The sequence below is a fragment of the Corvus moneduloides genome, chromosome Z (genome assembly GCF_009650955.1).
Source record: "Corvus moneduloides isolate bCorMon1 chromosome Z, bCorMon1.pri, whole genome shotgun sequence".
Taxonomy (NCBI): Eukaryota; Metazoa; Chordata; class Aves; order Passeriformes; family Corvidae; genus Corvus; species Corvus moneduloides.
Window position 1 is genome coordinate 1,792,120 of NC_045511.1, and position 16,433 is coordinate 1,808,552.

Below are 16,433 nucleotides of genomic sequence, written 5' to 3' on the forward strand. Positions count from 1 at the left end.
TCTTAAGCCTTGATTTTATTCTGATTTACTTTAGAGGATTTAATAACAGAGATGCTTAGTCTTCAATATGGTGTAAGTTCTGCTGGTCAAAGTGGCTGTGAACAGCCATGGAGTTATGGGATTGCATTGCTTTTGGTGTGGGTTTAACATAAAACTTCTCAGTAGACAAGTTCAGCTTTGAAAATAGGAACAGCCAATGGAGGGGAGTGCTGCTGGCACTATGTCACCCTGAGTGTGTCTCCAGAACCTCTGGGTGATGTTTTGGGGAAACTTCTCCTCCTCCCACCACATGCTGTGGCCTGATCCAGTTGGTCAGTTAAGCCTAAATATAGTGATGGTGATCAGGGGATCAAGTATTGTTCTTCCAGTCTATGGAGAATGTTGACAGGGATCAAAGACAGGTGATATCACTTTCTCTGTGGAGCCAGCCTGGGACAGCTGGGGGTGTTCAGCTGCACAAGAGAAGGCTCCAGGGAGAGCTCAGAGCCCCTGGCAGGGCCTAAAGGGGCTCCAGGAGAGCTGCAGAGAGACTGGGGACAAGGCATGGAGGGACAGGACCCAGGGAATGGCTTCCCAGTGCCAGAGGGCAGGGCTGGATGGGATATTGGGAAGGAATTGCTGTCTGGGAGGGTGGGCAGGCCCTGGCCCAGGGTGCCCAGAGCAGCTGTGGCTGCCCCTGGATCCCTGGCAGTATCCAAGGCCAGGCTGGACAGAGCTTGGAGGACCCTGGGACAGTGGCAGGTGTCCCTGCCCATGGCAGAGGGTGGGATGGGATGAGCTTTAAGCTTCATTCCAACCCAAACCATTCTGGAATTCTATAATGGAAGGCCCTTTCAATTTCTTGATAAATCTAACAAGATTGAATGGCTGGAAGGAGTTTTCTAGTAAGCCTGGCTAAATACAGTAAATGGTAACAGTGGACTTAAAATCACTTAAATCTTCTAAGCATCGTCATTCTAAAATATGCTCTTTAATCTGGTTTTGGAAAAATTATGTGGCCTCTCTGGGTAGCTGGAAGGGCAGGTTTGTGGTTTGAGGATTTTCCTCAGTATGGGATCCTGTAAATCCTTCTCCATCCCTGGCCTATGGAGTGAATAGAATAGCCTGTGTTGCTCAGAACATGCTGTGGTCAGGAAAGCAGAAAAGGCATGAAAGCTTAGGAAATTGCTTCCTTGAAGCTACTTCATCTGAAAATTATTATATCTGCAAATGAAGTGCCAAGAGGGGTTTTGTGTTCCTCAGTTTCCAGAGCAAAGATAGGACTGATTTAACCCAGTAGTGAGTGTTGTTTAAAGCAAAGCAGAGGGAGGTGTTGGTTTTGATAGTCTTGGGCTTTGAGCCCCACTGATTGCACTGATCAGCTCTTGGTGGAACTCTTCTTGTCCTGTTCTTTGCTCAAGGTACACAATGATTTTGTCTCAGTGTTTCAGCCACATGTGACTATGTCAGGTAGGGATTTAGAGAGAGACTAGCCTGTGAAATGCAGGTGGTTGGGTGAATAACCCCTGGGCCAATTTTCCACCTATGAAGCCACGAAACAATGGGGGTTTTTGATTTGGTGAGAATGCTGGAGCCTAGCATTCAGGTGTTTGTTGATTCTTGCCAAAATCAGCAAAAGACAATTTCATAAATCTCCATGGGAAATGTCCCCAGTTTAGCACTCCATGAGTATGTCTTTCCTGGAGAGAGCCATGTCTCCTGGCTGCAAATGAGGGCAGCAGAGCCTGGTAGGACCATTATCTGCTGGCGTTTTTATCTCACAATATATTAGGCTGGTTAAAGCACTTTCTGGATGACTTAGAGTCACAGAATCATTAAGGTTGGAAAAGACCTCCAGGATTACCAAGTTGAGCTGTAAAATGACTGAGTCACATCATCACATCACATCATGTCATCACGTTTGGCACGCCCTGGGCTGTGCACCATTATGCAGTGAAGTATTTTCTATACAAACCCTATAATAAAAGGTAGTTGAGATTATATTTTCTGTGTGCCTCAGACTTTACCAGTGATGGAGTTTGTTGCAGGTGAACTACGCTAATGAACTTATTTTCCTTTCCACTATGAGTGGGAGGATATCCTGTGCATAGGCATAGGCAATAAATATATCTTTTACTCAGGCTCATTCAGGGTTGCTTAATATCAATTTAAAATGTTTTATTGCTTGCTCTATAGTTACTTCATGGAAGTAACTATAGTTTTTCGTGGAAAAGCTGGACAAGTCTTAATTGAGTAACCCTGTTATGATTAAGCATCGTGTTTGAGCAACTAGAATTAAATACAAGAATACTCTACCACTGAAATCCCAGGCTCAAGAGCAGTTCCCACTGATCAATAATTCTGTGTGATTTTTTTCCCTGTAAGTCAACTGTCAGTTTCCATGAAAGACAGTTAAATTTTGTGAACGTTTTCAGTCTTTTTTTTAAAGGTAATCTTTGTAAACCAGGGGCCAGCCTCCTGTCTTTATAATTTTTGGGCATCTTGAGAGAGGGATAAAACTTGGGATAAAGATGATATCAAGAAAAGAAAGGGATGGGGGGGGAGAGAAATGACACACACATCCAAAAGAAGCCCAAATTATTGTGTCTGATGTGTGAGACTTGGCGAGTTCCCCGTGCAGCAGTGACAGAACCAGCGTGTGGGCACAGGGGCAAACAGATCCCTCTGTTTCTTGAAACTGTTGTTTTATGTCAAACCGCTCCATTGCTTTCTTGGCATCTTCCATTGACTCTTGGCACAAAAGCCAGGGATGTTAAACCATGAATTAGCTTTCTTAAAGGAAAACACCTCTTTTTCTGTTTTGTCTCCCTCTACCCTTGTCTTTCAGTTATACCTGCCGCCACTTGCGGAGATATGTGTATGTCTTGGACAAACTGTATTTCCCCCACTCCCACTGCTCTACGCTGCAGCATTGCTTCTCGACCCTCAGTGACAATGGAGAGGAACTCTTGTCTTTAACTTGTTCTCACATTCTCAGATCCTATGCTTCCAGGTTATTAACCTCTGCTCTCCATTTACTGCATGCTGCATGCACTGTGACTGATCTGTGCATGTTTTCAGTTAACTGATGAATAATTTTAATTTCTAAGGGGATGGTTTATGTCTTTATGGCATCCTTGATGTATATATCTAAAAAGTGTGTTAGAAATGGGAGTCTAATAATGGTTTGGGTTTGTCTTTTCAAATTTAGACCACAAATTCTTTGGCCTTTGGAAGATTTAAGTGCTTTTTATGTTAAAGTATTTTAATCCATTTCCAAAGATTTGACATAAGAACATGAGCTGTGATTCACAAGACTTCCATTGCAGTTGCATAGTTTGTTTGGAATTGGTGCAGATATTTAAGTTGTCTTACATGCAAGTGTCTAATACTTCCTTGACACCATTGTTTTATTTGTAATATTGTCTATATAAATTGCTTTTCAAGAATGGAAATGATAGAGCTTTTCCCTCAAGTTCAGGAAATTTTCATGGCAGTTAATCACAGAATTGTTTATGCTGGAAAAGCCCTCCAAGATCTTGGAGTCCAACCATTCCTCCAGCACTGCCAAGGCCACCACTGTCCCATGTCCCCAAGTGCCACATCCACATGGCTTCTGAATCTCTGCAGAGATGAGAACTCCACCACTGCCCTGGGCAGCTGTGCCAGTGCCTGGCCACTCTTGGGGTTAACAATTTTTTCCCAATATCCAACCTAAACCTTTGCTGACACAGCTTGAGTCCATTTCCTCTTCTGTCGGTTGTTACTTGGGAGAAGAGACTGACAATTAAGAAGGAACTCTCTTGTTTCTATGCCTGATCACTTTTAATTATATAAGAATGATGAGAATTCATCAGCCCCAAATCCTTGTTTGTGATACAGAATTATAGATGCTTTAAAGAAACTGTATAAAGGGTGAATTTAAGAGTAAGTCCTACTTGCCATACCCAAAGGATTTCTCTTAGCTGTTTACTCTAACTAAAAATTTAAGTTTTACTATTTCATTGTTGATGCTGTGGATAATTAAATATATTAACCAAGATCCTAGAAGCTTTGGGAAAACAAGGAAAAAATTGCGTGACAAAATTGATCAGAACATGGAAAGCATCCAGGGTGGAAATGCAGCTTCCCAGCTAAGCCAGCACACAATAGCAAGGGACCACACAGTAAACATAAGTAAAACCAGCTTGATTGTCAAGGGAAGAAAATATGGCATGCAAGCTGAAATAGCTCTTTTTGTACAAAGAAAAAATTTTATAGTAGTACATAATGATGGAGAATTACTCTGAAGATCTCAACAGGAGGTGAAAATCTAGCTGTCCCAGGGGCATTCTCCAGATTAATTTGGAACAGGGATATGGTATTAAAGTAGTCAAAAGCCTGTGATTTCAAAGGCTTATTTTAAAATGAATACTAATAATAAGGGCAGTCCACACTAAAATCTTCTTTTAGATGTAATGTAGGAATGATATCCTGAAAAAGTAAAAGTAATAGTGTAGTTCTCCCAGCTTGTTTTCCGTGAAATTTTGGTAATTCTGTACAGTGATAGTACTACACATTAAGTTGCCGAAATCATCCTTGGGAGACTAAGTGCTACTCCGTGAATATTGGATCTTTCAGGTGTTCTGTGGATGAAAATAAGCACTGATGACACAATACGTGTTTTCATGTAACAGGCTTGTGAAGTTTTTAGAGCAAAAATGTTCATCTAGTTATACCCCGTACAAAACTGATGGAGAAATTTTTTTACTGGTATCACTTTCTGAAATGGGATTTATACATCAGTTGAGATATATTAGAATACATTAATCTGGGAGACCATAAAATCTCATATTTTCATTACAGGTTATCTTTTTTTGAGATAGGAGAACAGAGGATTTGAAATAAAAATTGCTGCTGGAAAAATATAGAGGTAGCAGTTTTAAATGGCTAATTCTCTATTGTTGTTTTGGTACTGGATGATTAGAAAAGCTGTATGCTCAGGAAATTTGCCTGTCTGGTTCTGTAAATAGCATCAAATACAGCAGAATAACTGAGGTGTCAGAAGTTTTTTTGTGTGAATCCATGCATCCATCCTGTATTAAGTACTGCAATGTTTTATTGTGTGATCAGACTGTATGGAGAAGAGATGGAATTTATAAATTACTAAAGGGAGAGGATAATTAATTACTTTGATTTATAAATCGCCACCCTTCTGTCCAGTGCTCCTGGCAAAGGATATAAAACTTAGCCCTGAGCAGCAGGTCTCTAAAGATGCTTTGATACCCACAGATGGTGTTACAGCCTGTCTTTGTACTTACCAAAGAATTACAGTTTTCATTACTATTTGGTACATTTTATGTGCAAATATATTAATCTTTGGATAAAACATGTTCAAAAGCATTGTGGGCAGCAGGGGAGGGGGATTCTGCCCCTCTGCCCCGCTCAGGGGAGACCCCACCTGCAGAGCTGCCCCAGCCCTGGGGAACAACAGCACAAGGACCTGGAGCTGCTGCAGCCAGTCCAGAGGAGGCCACCGAGATGCTCCAGGGCTGGAGCCCCTCTGCTCTGCAGCCAGCCTGGGACAGCTGGGGGTGTTCAGCTGCACAAGAGAAGGCTCCAGGGAGAGCTCAGAGCCCCTGGCAGGGCCTAAAGGGGCTCCAGGAGAGCCGCAGAGGGACTGGGGCCAAGGCATGGAGGGACAGGACCCAGGGAATGGCTTCCCAGTGCCAGAGGGCAGGGCTGGATGGGATCTTGGGAAGGAATTGCTGTCTGTGAGGGTGGGCAGGCCCTGGCCCAGGGTGCCCAGAGCAGCTGTGGCTGCCCCTGGATCCCTGGCAGTGTCCAAGGCCAGGCTGGACGGGGCTTGGAGCCACCTGGGACAGTGGAAGGTGTCCCTGCCCATGGCAGGGGGTGTGGTAATACATGGCCCTTAGGTCCCTTCCAACCCAAACCTTTCTGTGTTTCTAAGGTTTTCAATGTACCATGGATGTGTGGGAGATCCTGGTGGTGACATGTCACACAGGCACACCACACCCCTCACTTACTGAGCAGCCAACACTGGTTAAAGCAGGGAGGAGGGAATGCGAAATAGCACATATTTTGCTATCCCACGGGGAGCAAGCCCACAGTACCAGTTTTCCAGGCAGCTTTCATTTGGATTTAGTGCCAGTGTTGCTTTCAGTCTCTTGCAAATTCTAGAAACACAGTGGATACAATACATGTTTTATTAGGCACAGTATTAGCATAGCAGTTTTTTATGTGAAATTTCTAATATTTAATAATTCTGTGGTGACTGTGCTATATATTGTTTATTGCAGCAACTGTGCTTTGTGATGTGAGATATGTTTGCCACTCTTAACTATTTCCTTTTGCATTGCATGTTCATTGTGTGATGTTTTAATGCTCATGTGTGTTCCTGTTTTGTTTTAAACCCTCTTTGGGTTGCAGTCAAGCTCAAGAAAATTGCTTTTGAAGGCAGACTGGCTTAGTGCATGTACTAGCAAAGAGGCAGCTAACAAGCAATGATTAGTTCTGGGATGCTGAACAAATTCTGGACAGTTTTAGTTTCATAGCGAGCTTGACACTGTGTGTGAAAGCAGGAAATACAGTTCTGCTGAGCCTTGTAAATTGGGTAAATATGTCTTAAAGTAGCAGAGGTAAAATTTATTATGGATTAATTTAAATTAGACTAAGAAATACAATACCAAATCGACATTTAGTTTACCCATTTTGCTTATCTTTTATTTCTTAATGCTAGGTTTGTTTCAACAGCAAAATGTATCTCACAGGATTACAATGCTCCCTTTCAGAAGTGTTCTGGCACATTGTATGGAGAATCAGCTTTGCAGCCGTCCTTCTCCCATGCCATCAGAGTCAATGGCATTGTGGAATTACATTCATTCAAGAATGTGCCGCCTTAGCACGATCAGGGCCTTGGAGGTTAGCTTTGAGAAATGCTGTTCATTACCTGAAATGGTTCTGTTGCTGCAACCTGATGGTAAAGTGCTGCTTAAAGCCAACTTGAATTCATTACCCAGTTGCCAGTTCCTTTTTCCTTGGAGTGTGAGCTGTGCTGGGGCATAGAGCCTGGATCCCAGTCCTTTGTCCTGGTATGGATTACTGACCTGACACTGCAGGAAAAGTGTCAAGGTATCATCCTCAAAAACAGCTTAAACATTTGCAGCTCTGATATATTTTCTTTGACTTTAGTCTGTGAAGGGAAAGTGGGGAAAAACGTGAGGCAAATATGTTTATTGTTGAACCTTAAATGGCTTTTGCGTGGATTAGTGTTATGTGGAGATGTGCAGCAATTCGTATTCTTTCAAATGAGGCTTGACAGATGTGAATTCTTTTTCTCTGACGATCCTGAGCATTTGTTGCCATTGAGTTTTTAGGCAGTTAGTGTAAAAATCTCACCCTAAGTTGGTGCAAGTAAAATAGTCAATGTATCAGCCTTGCCGGGAGTCATTAAATGCTTTGGGCTGGAAGGGACCCTAAAGCCCATCCCATTCCACCCCCCTCCAGGGACACCTTCCACTATCCCACGTTGCTCCAGGCCCCATCCAACCTGGCCTGGAACACTTCCAGGGATAGGACGAACATTGATCCTTATTTCACTGTGAGCTTAACCTGTCAGAGCTTTCATGAATGGCCCCACATTTGTCATAGGATTAGAAGTAGAGTAATGAAGATGGCAGAATCTGGATCTGTCACAGACAAGAACCAGCTTCACTTCATTTATCACTAAAACAAACTATTTTTGGAATGGTAGATAGCATAATTTAAAATATTTTTCCCCAAAGAAAAATTTATTTCTCCAATAGAGGTAAAAATTTGGTAGATTTAAGTACATTTAAAAAATAAACAAACTTGGGGGGTTTTTTGACCATACTGGCTAAAACCATTCTTCTTCTGCAGGATATTTTGACAAGATTTTGCACTTTGCTTCCAAAGCTGGAATTTTACCAGTGATCTGTGGGTCTTTTTCCTTCTCTTTTCCCTTTCTGTTCTCTCAAACACCATTCAGTGATCTCTGCTCAGCATCCTGCCAAGCTGAGAGGCTGATGGGAACTGGATTGGTACCATTCAAAGGTTGCAGTGTCCTTGCATTATCAGAGAGTATCGTTATGGGCGGGTTGGGAAATTTTTCTTGTTATTGAAACATATGGCATAATGTCTTCAGCCTTTAATGTCAAGAGTTGGAAATGGTACATTCTTGTGACAATGAACAAATTTTTTTGTCTTGTGCCACTGATAAATTCTAGCTGCTGCCATTGCCAGTGTTTAATCTGAAGTCTCAAATGTGGTCTTTTTCCTACTGGGTTTAATGTGCACAGTTTTACTTTTTATTTTCAATGCCTGCCCAGTGCTGTGAGTTGCTGTAATAGTCAACCAATAGTCATTGATTCCAGTGGTTATGGTGTATTTTAAACTTTAGTCTTAGGCAGACCATGGAACAGCTGACAATTTAATTAAGTAAAAAGTAAATAGAACAAGTGAAAATTGTCAAAGGAAAAAAGACAAACTGCATTAATATTTCTTCAAGGATGCAGGCTGGTTTGTTAATACCCATATGCTGAGATTTTTCTAGAGTGGCCTGTAAATTTCTATGGAAACTCTGTTCTCTGAGCTTCCCTACAAGATGGTTTGTGGGGACTCAGTTTCTGAGCTGGGGGCACAGGTCAGGAGATGAGGCTTTTTTTTTGGCTGCTGTGTTGGTGTGGAACAACATTTCCCCAAAATCCAGCTCATTTAATAATTTTTCTTTGTGGGAAAAATAGAATTAAAAAAAAATAAAGGTCAGAGGGCTGTTGAATGAATATAGTTTTTTATTGCTTTGTGGTTGTGATTTTTAGTCAGCTGCTCATGATTTTATTGAAGGCTTGGAGTTGTTTATTATGGAAGGATCACTTTACACTCAACATAGAGTGACTTGGCAGAGCACAATTGTTTATAAATAATTCTATTACAGATTATTTATCTTTGTACTGCAGAGCATAATGATCAAGAAACCAGTGAGATATAAAATCAATGCTGTGGGTATTCACTGGGTGAAGAATTTCCTGGCTTGCAGGTCTCAAATAGAGTTTAACTGGATGCTTATCAAGTGGGTGCATGTCTAGTGGAAACCCTCTGCATTGATTGGTTAAGTCCTGCCCTATTTAAAATTAAATATCAAAAATAGTTTTTAGGGAAGGAGTGATCAGTGAAGGGGAGAGATTGCTGATATAAAAATGTAGTTGTCTAAGCTTGATGAAAGCAAGGTATATTTTCATAAAGCTGGTGGAGTTCCACACATATAGATCATGCTCCAAGATAAAAGGTCCAGGTTGACTTTGAAAGAAATCAGAAGTACACTATGGCATTTTTATGAGTTTACTCCTTAAATTATTCGGAAGATTAAGGGTAAATAAATCCTTCAATAAGGGGTTCTTTAATAAGGTATGTCAGGGGAGGTTTAGGTTGGAGATCAGGGAAAGGCTCTTCCCGCAGAGGGTGCTGGGCACTGCCCAGGCTCCCCAGGGAATGGGCACGGCCCCGAGGCTGCCAGAGCTCCAGGAGCGTTCGGACAGCGCTGCCAGGGATGCCCAGGGTGGGATTTTGGGGTGTGTGTGCAGGGCCAGGGGCTGGAATGGATGATCCTGGTGGGTCCCTTCCAGCTCAGGAGATTCTGTGATTCTATGCAAAAATACAATGCACTTCAGTAGCCGGAAAGCAAACCCAGCTGAGACTGGTCCATCTTTTTTTACATGTTGTGTGAGTCACTGGAATAGTTTAACAAGGGCTCTAGATTTTCCTAGATTGGAATTTTTAAATGAGATTGGATGCTCTCCTAAAAGATATGTCCAAGTCCAGCCAAAGCTATTGCACTTGAAGGAGGAAGTAGCTGAGGGAATTCTTATGCCTTGTGTCAGATGAGCAGATCAAAGTGGCTTCTTTTGGCATAAAAAATGGAAGTTACAGGCAGATTGCCATGCAGGATTTTGTTGATTTGTTTGCCTTACAGATTTCTTTAAAAGACTGCATTTTGACTTGGAATTTTCCCATTAAAAAGGATATCTTCTCAGGTTCCCCAGGTGATTTGACCCAAGTAGTACAAAACAGCACAGGTTGCCAAAACCCTACATTCTCAAGTACAAAAAATGAAATTGAAAGGGGAAAAATTGCAAGAGTGGTGTTCTTTCTCTATAATAATCTTTATTCCTCCCACCCTGCTAAAAATCCATCACAGGCATGTTCTAGACACATTCTACCACATTAGCATGTAAAGCTAAAACACATCTCAATCAGTCAGAATTATTTTTAATTGGATGCTTATGAGCCCACATTCCCATGAGATGAAACTGGAACAAAATTACTTTCACACATTTCCATTGTAGCAGTATGTTCACAGTCCGGGGGTTTTGCGTTCCTACGTAACGTCTGGCATTTAATCAGCACTGGGAGGGTGTCTTATTCTTTGGTAAGTATGTAAATAAGCTATTGTTTTGGGAGTAAAAGGAGAAAAATGCCATAGCTTGCCTGAAGAGTTCAGGAGAATGCTAACAAAATGCGTGTCAGGCTGAATGTACTGAAACAGCTTATAGCTGAAAGGAGAAAGAATTTATGCTCATCTCAGCCAGTATTATCCTTAGACTAAAAAACTTTGCTGAGGTCCAGCCCCTCTGTAGTCTCTGCTGACCTCGCTGGGTGCGCCCCTCCAGCAGCTTCCTTAAGTTGCTGCCACTGGCAGCAGGGAGTGCCCTGCAGGGATTCTTGGCTTTCTTCATCTAGGTGATGCACTGGTGTCTGTTTTGATTTCCCAAACAGCATTGCATGAACTTTGTCTAGCAAAAGCAGCTTAGTAAAATGTGTAATTATTGCCTAAATATAGAAAATTATTCACTTAGAAAATAACAGACATATGTTACTGATTCAAAACATCTTCCAATTTGTCAAATTAAAGAAAGTATTGACTGCAGCTAGAGTTGTCACAACTGATATTTTTGATTAAGTTGTTCCAGTCAGAACTCCTGAAGAATCAAAATGTATATTATTTTTTCCCTTTTAAAGTAGGAGTATCTGCATCTTGATATCAGTTGAGAACTAAATGTTTAAACCACATACACAGGTCTCCTGAGAGAGATCTGGGTGTCTACCTGGGACTGGGCAGTACCCTCAGTACTACAGTATTTCAAAGAACTTTGCAAATCTTGAGTAACAAATGATTCACAAGAAGAACAGTGGAGCAAACGTCTTTTCAGATGTCTCCTGGAGACAGAGATGGATGAGCTTAAGGGATTCAAATTGTACTTATGAACAGTGGTGATGAACAAAATTTTAAATTTTGGTCAAGGACTCTGAAGAACAGAAGCAGCAAGAGATTAATTTTGTTACTTTAGAGGACAAGAGGTCTAAAGTTTTAGGCTCTTAAGGCTGGGTGCAAAGTGTCCCACTTCATAAAATACTTAAAATTTTAGTTCAGCAATAATTTTTAATCAATAACCCCAAGAATCAACAGTGCAGTTAAAAATGGGAGAACCTCACAACATACTCGTAGCTTCATAGGAGGCTTTCACTTGAAACATAATTTGGTTAGTGGGATGCTGTGCATAAGAAGGATGGCTGAGTGGTCTGCTGACGTGGGGCTGGTATGTTAGTTTAAAAGTGATGAGTCCGGGAGATAAACCTTATATAGTAAAACCCAAGGGTTTTTCCAGTAATCCCAAATTATCTCGAAGCAGATGTTGTGATATGTGCTGCAGAGATGTTCTGCACAGGAGCCACAGGGCAGACCTGCTTAGTAAAAATACCTGAGAGTTTCTATTCTTCTAATTAACTGCAGCTGTGGATTGCATGAGTGTGGAAAGTTTGGTTTCTTTTAATAAAAAATCTTCTTTATTTAATATTTGATTGACAGTATAAGTGATTAGAGGCATCATCCTCATGGTTCTCCTTCTGAAGTAGTTTTGGGTAGTCTCTCAGCTGCCCAGCGGTTGAATCGAAGTCAGTGATTCTCCATCAAAGAGGCAGGTGCCACCAGTGAGGGGTGATAAGCACAATACAACAGAGGCAGAGCCCCCGAGCTGCTGGGTCCTGCAGACCTGGCTTGGCTGCCCACGTGGCTGGAACAGGATGGGGAGGAGAGGAGGTGTATGAAGGAAACAGGGAACATTGCTGACCTGCTTATTGAAGGTGTTGCGCCTGAAAAATTGGCAACAGGCACCAACATCCATTCACACTGACCTAAGTGACCCAAGCCATTCCAGATTTGCAGAATTAACATTGTAAGAACAACTCCTCCTGTTCTTTTCATTTCTGGCTTCTATTGAGAACATCTGACAACGAGAACTGTTATGTCTTCTCACATTTTGGTATCGCCCTTCCTCACCACAGCCTATTTGACCAAGAAATGCAGAGAGAGGCTTAGAGGGAAGAATTAGTCAGCTCTTTATTCCAATCCTCCAAAGGATGATTTAAGTTGTGTAAGGAGTTTTTGGATCTGCACTCTGCAGCAGGATGTAGGGTATGAGAGCTGTGAGCTATTCTTAAGTGGTTTTGTTCTTTCGTGTTTGTAAGCTGAATTTATGAGAAAACATTGATGAGAATGCTCCCACTGCAGCAGCCACAGATCAGAAAAAGCAGTGGGAGAGGAAAATAAGAGCAACCACAACTGGTTTCCAAAGATGACTAATCCTGCAGCCCCAGTGTAACCTCCAGGACAGTGATTAGCGTTTGGCTTCTGCTGGAAAAGTTTTCTGGGGCATCAGCCTAACTGAAAACTGGTTCAATATATGTAACTAATGAAAGAAGATTTTAAAGTTTTAAAGATCTAATGTTCCTGCCTTGTGCACTTGGTTGATTTAAATACTTCTAGGTGTATAATGTGCAGTGTTACATCTTGCCTATGTTCTGTATTAGTTATCAGAATCCTTTGTAAATGAGGAAAATCTAATTTTATAGGTAAGATATGGCAAGGTACCTCTAACGGACCTGGCAGCGGTAGTGTGGTAGGGTTTTTGACTTCTGTTTGGTGAAAGTTCAGTGATTGCTCCTCAGTTTTACAGAAGACTTTCAAGGAAATTCAACATAGATTGAAGTTTTCACTGGAGTGCAAAAAGGTGCAAGTCCTTGCTTTTAGTGTGACATTCACCCAGCAAAACTTAAAAGTTGGTGATTATACAAAACTCCCAACCTAATAAATAAAATCAGATCTTTCCAATGCTGCATTCTTGTAATTAATCAACAAGCCATCCTCTTGCTACTGCAGGATTTTACCCTGAAGTATGTTTTCTGTATTTCCCAGAGTGCTTTTTATTGTAGCTGTGGCTTTACACGTTTCTACATTGACTTGGTATTCATTCCCAGCAGGCAATTTTCCTTGCATTTTGTTGTTTATTGAATAGTGCTCAATGTTTGTGCTCAATGATTTCAGGGAATCAACAAAGTGCCTGATTAGGAAGCATCTTTGGAGGTGTCATGTCCAAGGGCAGGGTCACCAAGAGCTGTATGCCCAAGGCTACATCCAGTTGATGTTTAATATCTCCACGGATGGTGACTCCACAAGCTCTCTGAGTAACTTGTGGTTTTTCTCTTACAGTTAAATGCAATTTCCTGTATTTCAGTTTGGGCCTATTTCCTCTTGTCCTTTCTCTGGGCACTGGTGAGTCTGGCTTCATCATCTCTGCACCTTCCCATCAGAATCACAGAATCATCATGACTAGAAAAGACCTTTGAGATCATCAAGTCCTATCTATGACCTAACACCACCTTGTCATCCATCAGATATTTGTACATTATGAGACCCCCTTGAGCCTTTTCTTCCTCAGGTTAATCACAGGTGTCTCAGCTTCTCTTTACATGTCAGATGCTCCATTCCCTTCATCATCTTTGTGGTGCTTTGCTGGACTTGCTGCAGTGTATGCATGTCTCTGCTGCTGGGGAGCCCAGTGCTGCAGGTCAGGCTTCTCAGTGCTGAGCAAAGAGGAGGGATCACCTCTTCAGTGGGCTGGTGAGGCTCTGCCTCATGCAGCCTGTGGCGCCCAGGGCTTTCTTTGCTGTGAGGGTCCATTGCTGGTGTACCTTCAGTTCTGTATTCCCCAGGAACCTGGGGGCCCTTGCTGCAAAGCTGCTTTGTGTCTGGTTGAGCTGTAACACCCAGGATCTGATAAATCCCTTCATAGCTTCACAAGCTTTCTCTTGGAATGTTTATCCAGCCTGTCATCATCCCTCTAGCAACACAACCATTGTCTGCATCAGCTTCTCCTCCCAGTTCTGTATCACCTGCAAACTTGCCAAGGCTGCAGCCTGCCCCACCAGCTGGGCCATCAGTGGAGACGTTGGAAAACATTGGTCCCAGAATCAGAGAATGGTTGGAAGAGATCTTTAAAGGCCATACCATTCCACCCTCTGCGATGTCGGGGACACCTTCCACTATCCTAGATTGGTCCCAAGCCTTGGCCTTGGACACTATCCTAGGTTGCTCCAGCCTGGCCTTGGACACTGCCAGGGATCCAGGGGCAGCCACAGCTGCTCTGGGCACCCTGGGCCAGGGCCTGCCCACCCTCACAGACAGCAATTCCTTCCCAAGATCCCATCCAGCCCTGCCCTCTGGCACTGGGAAGCCATTCCCTGGGTCCTGTCCCTCCATGCCTTGGCCCCAGTCCCTCTGCAGCTCTCCTGGAGCCCCTTTAGGCCCTGCCAGGGGCTCTGAGCTCTCCCTGGAGCCTTCTCTTGTGCAGCTGAACACCCCCAGCTGTCCCAGGCTGGCTGCAGAGCAGAGGGGCTCCAGCCCTGGAGCATCTTGGTAGCTTCCTCCCGTATCAACACATGGGGTGCTCCACTTATGGCTGGGTTCCAGCTGGACTTTGTACTGCTGAGTGTAGCTCTCTGACCCATTGAGTTTAGCCAGGTTTCTGTCCACCTCCCTGTCCATTTATCTAGTTTCTACTTCATCACTCTGTCACAACTTGGCTTAATTGTAAAATACCATGATTATCTTGATTTTATCTTTGAGAGTCTTTATACTGTCTGTATACTTGTTCACATTTATAAATTGCTTCAGCATCCGGGATAATTTTGGCCTTGCATTAATCCAGATTACACCACCAGGGCCAGGAGAACTCATCTGCATGGGTTTGGTTGTCAGTGTGATTTCTGCAGGCGCTGCTGAGGCACCTCCAGTGCTGGGGACAGCTCTGAGCCCCTCAGGACAAGAGAGAGAGACATTGAGGGGCTGGAGCGTGTCCAGGGAAGGGAACAGAGCTGGGAAGGGGCTGGAGCCCCAGGAGCGGCTGAGGGAGCTGGGAAGGGGCTCAGGCTGGAGCAAAGGAGGCTCAGGGGGGACCTTGTGGCTCTGCACAAGTCCCTGACAGGAGGGGGCAGCCGGGGGGGTCGGGCTCTGCTCGCAGGGAACAGGGACAGGAGGAGAGGGAACGGCCTCAGGCTGGGCCAGGGGAGCCTCAGGGTGGACATGAGGAGGAATTTCCTCATGGAAAGGGTGGTCAGGCCTTGGCAGGGGCTGCCCAGGGCAGTGTTGGAGTCCCCATCCCTGGCCTGGACGTGGCACTCAGTGCTCTGGGCTGGCGACATGGTGGGCATCAGGCACAGGTTGGACTCGATGGTCTCAGAGGTTTTTTCCAACCTAAATGATTCTGTGATTTTGTGGTTCTGTTACCTGGGTAAATAGAAGTTCAGAATGATGTTTGTACATGCCTAGAAAGACTCTTGTTGTGTCTCTTCTGAATATCCCATTTAAATACAGTTTATATTTGATCTCATGGCCTAACGTTTGTTTTCCAAGCAGGAGCGGAATTAACATCCCAACCCATGACGGTTGTACTTGGGTTTCGTACAGTATAGAACATGAAATTTGTTAGTGGTTGCTTTATCATCATGAAGTCAGTTCCTAGAAGTGTTGTCTTAACTTTGGGAAAAACAGAGAGTGACCTGGAACATTACAGAAATGTGTCTTTTTAAAAAGTACATTTTGAGGAGGGCAATGTTTTGGAATTTAGGAGGATTTTTGGATTGATAGAGGCAGAAAGAATTACACAGCAGAATAAGATTTATAAAACTGAGTGGGAGGTAAAGCACAACCTCTTTCTCTGTGGCAAGGAGGTTAATTTCCAAATAAATTGAAGACAATGTAAATTTAATTACTGTGCAGCTTGAAGGACTAGGACTTAAAAGCTATCATGTTAGTTTTCAAGATGGAAAAATATTGCACAACTGCAAGAATGCTGAAATAAATCATTAAATCAAATCTGTGTTAGTTGTCCCACCAATCCTGAAACTTGAGGAAATCTGAAGGCAATAAAATAATCTCTCTTCAGAATGACAAGTTCAGTAGTGGGTAAGGTAATTTCAGATGACAGTGTATGTGGGAAATAATGACGTTTTTCCTACTGAAAAGTAATGAACAATAGCTTTAAAGCTTTACCTAAAATAAAACCTACTTTCTCTTAATAAGGGCTATTCATGCCCATGTAACA

General features: G+C 42.9%; 1 protein-coding gene across 13 annotated transcripts in view; it reads left to right on the plus strand.

The window, feature by feature from the left end:
- DYM (dymeclin) overlaps positions 1-16,433 on the plus strand; it is a 212,054-nt gene that overhangs the window by 115,189 nt on the left and 80,432 nt on the right. For 8 of the 13 annotated variants that reach the window (XM_032095580.1, XM_032095567.1, XM_032095568.1 and 5 more), the window contains one exon: positions 2,828-2,992. The exons of the other annotated variants lie outside the window; for them this stretch is intronic. In XM_032095580.1, coding sequence (XP_031951471.1) covers positions 2,828-2,992 — 165 coding nt within the window. The remainder of the gene's footprint in view (positions 1-2,827; positions 2,993-16,433) is intronic. 13 annotated transcript variants of the gene reach the window in all.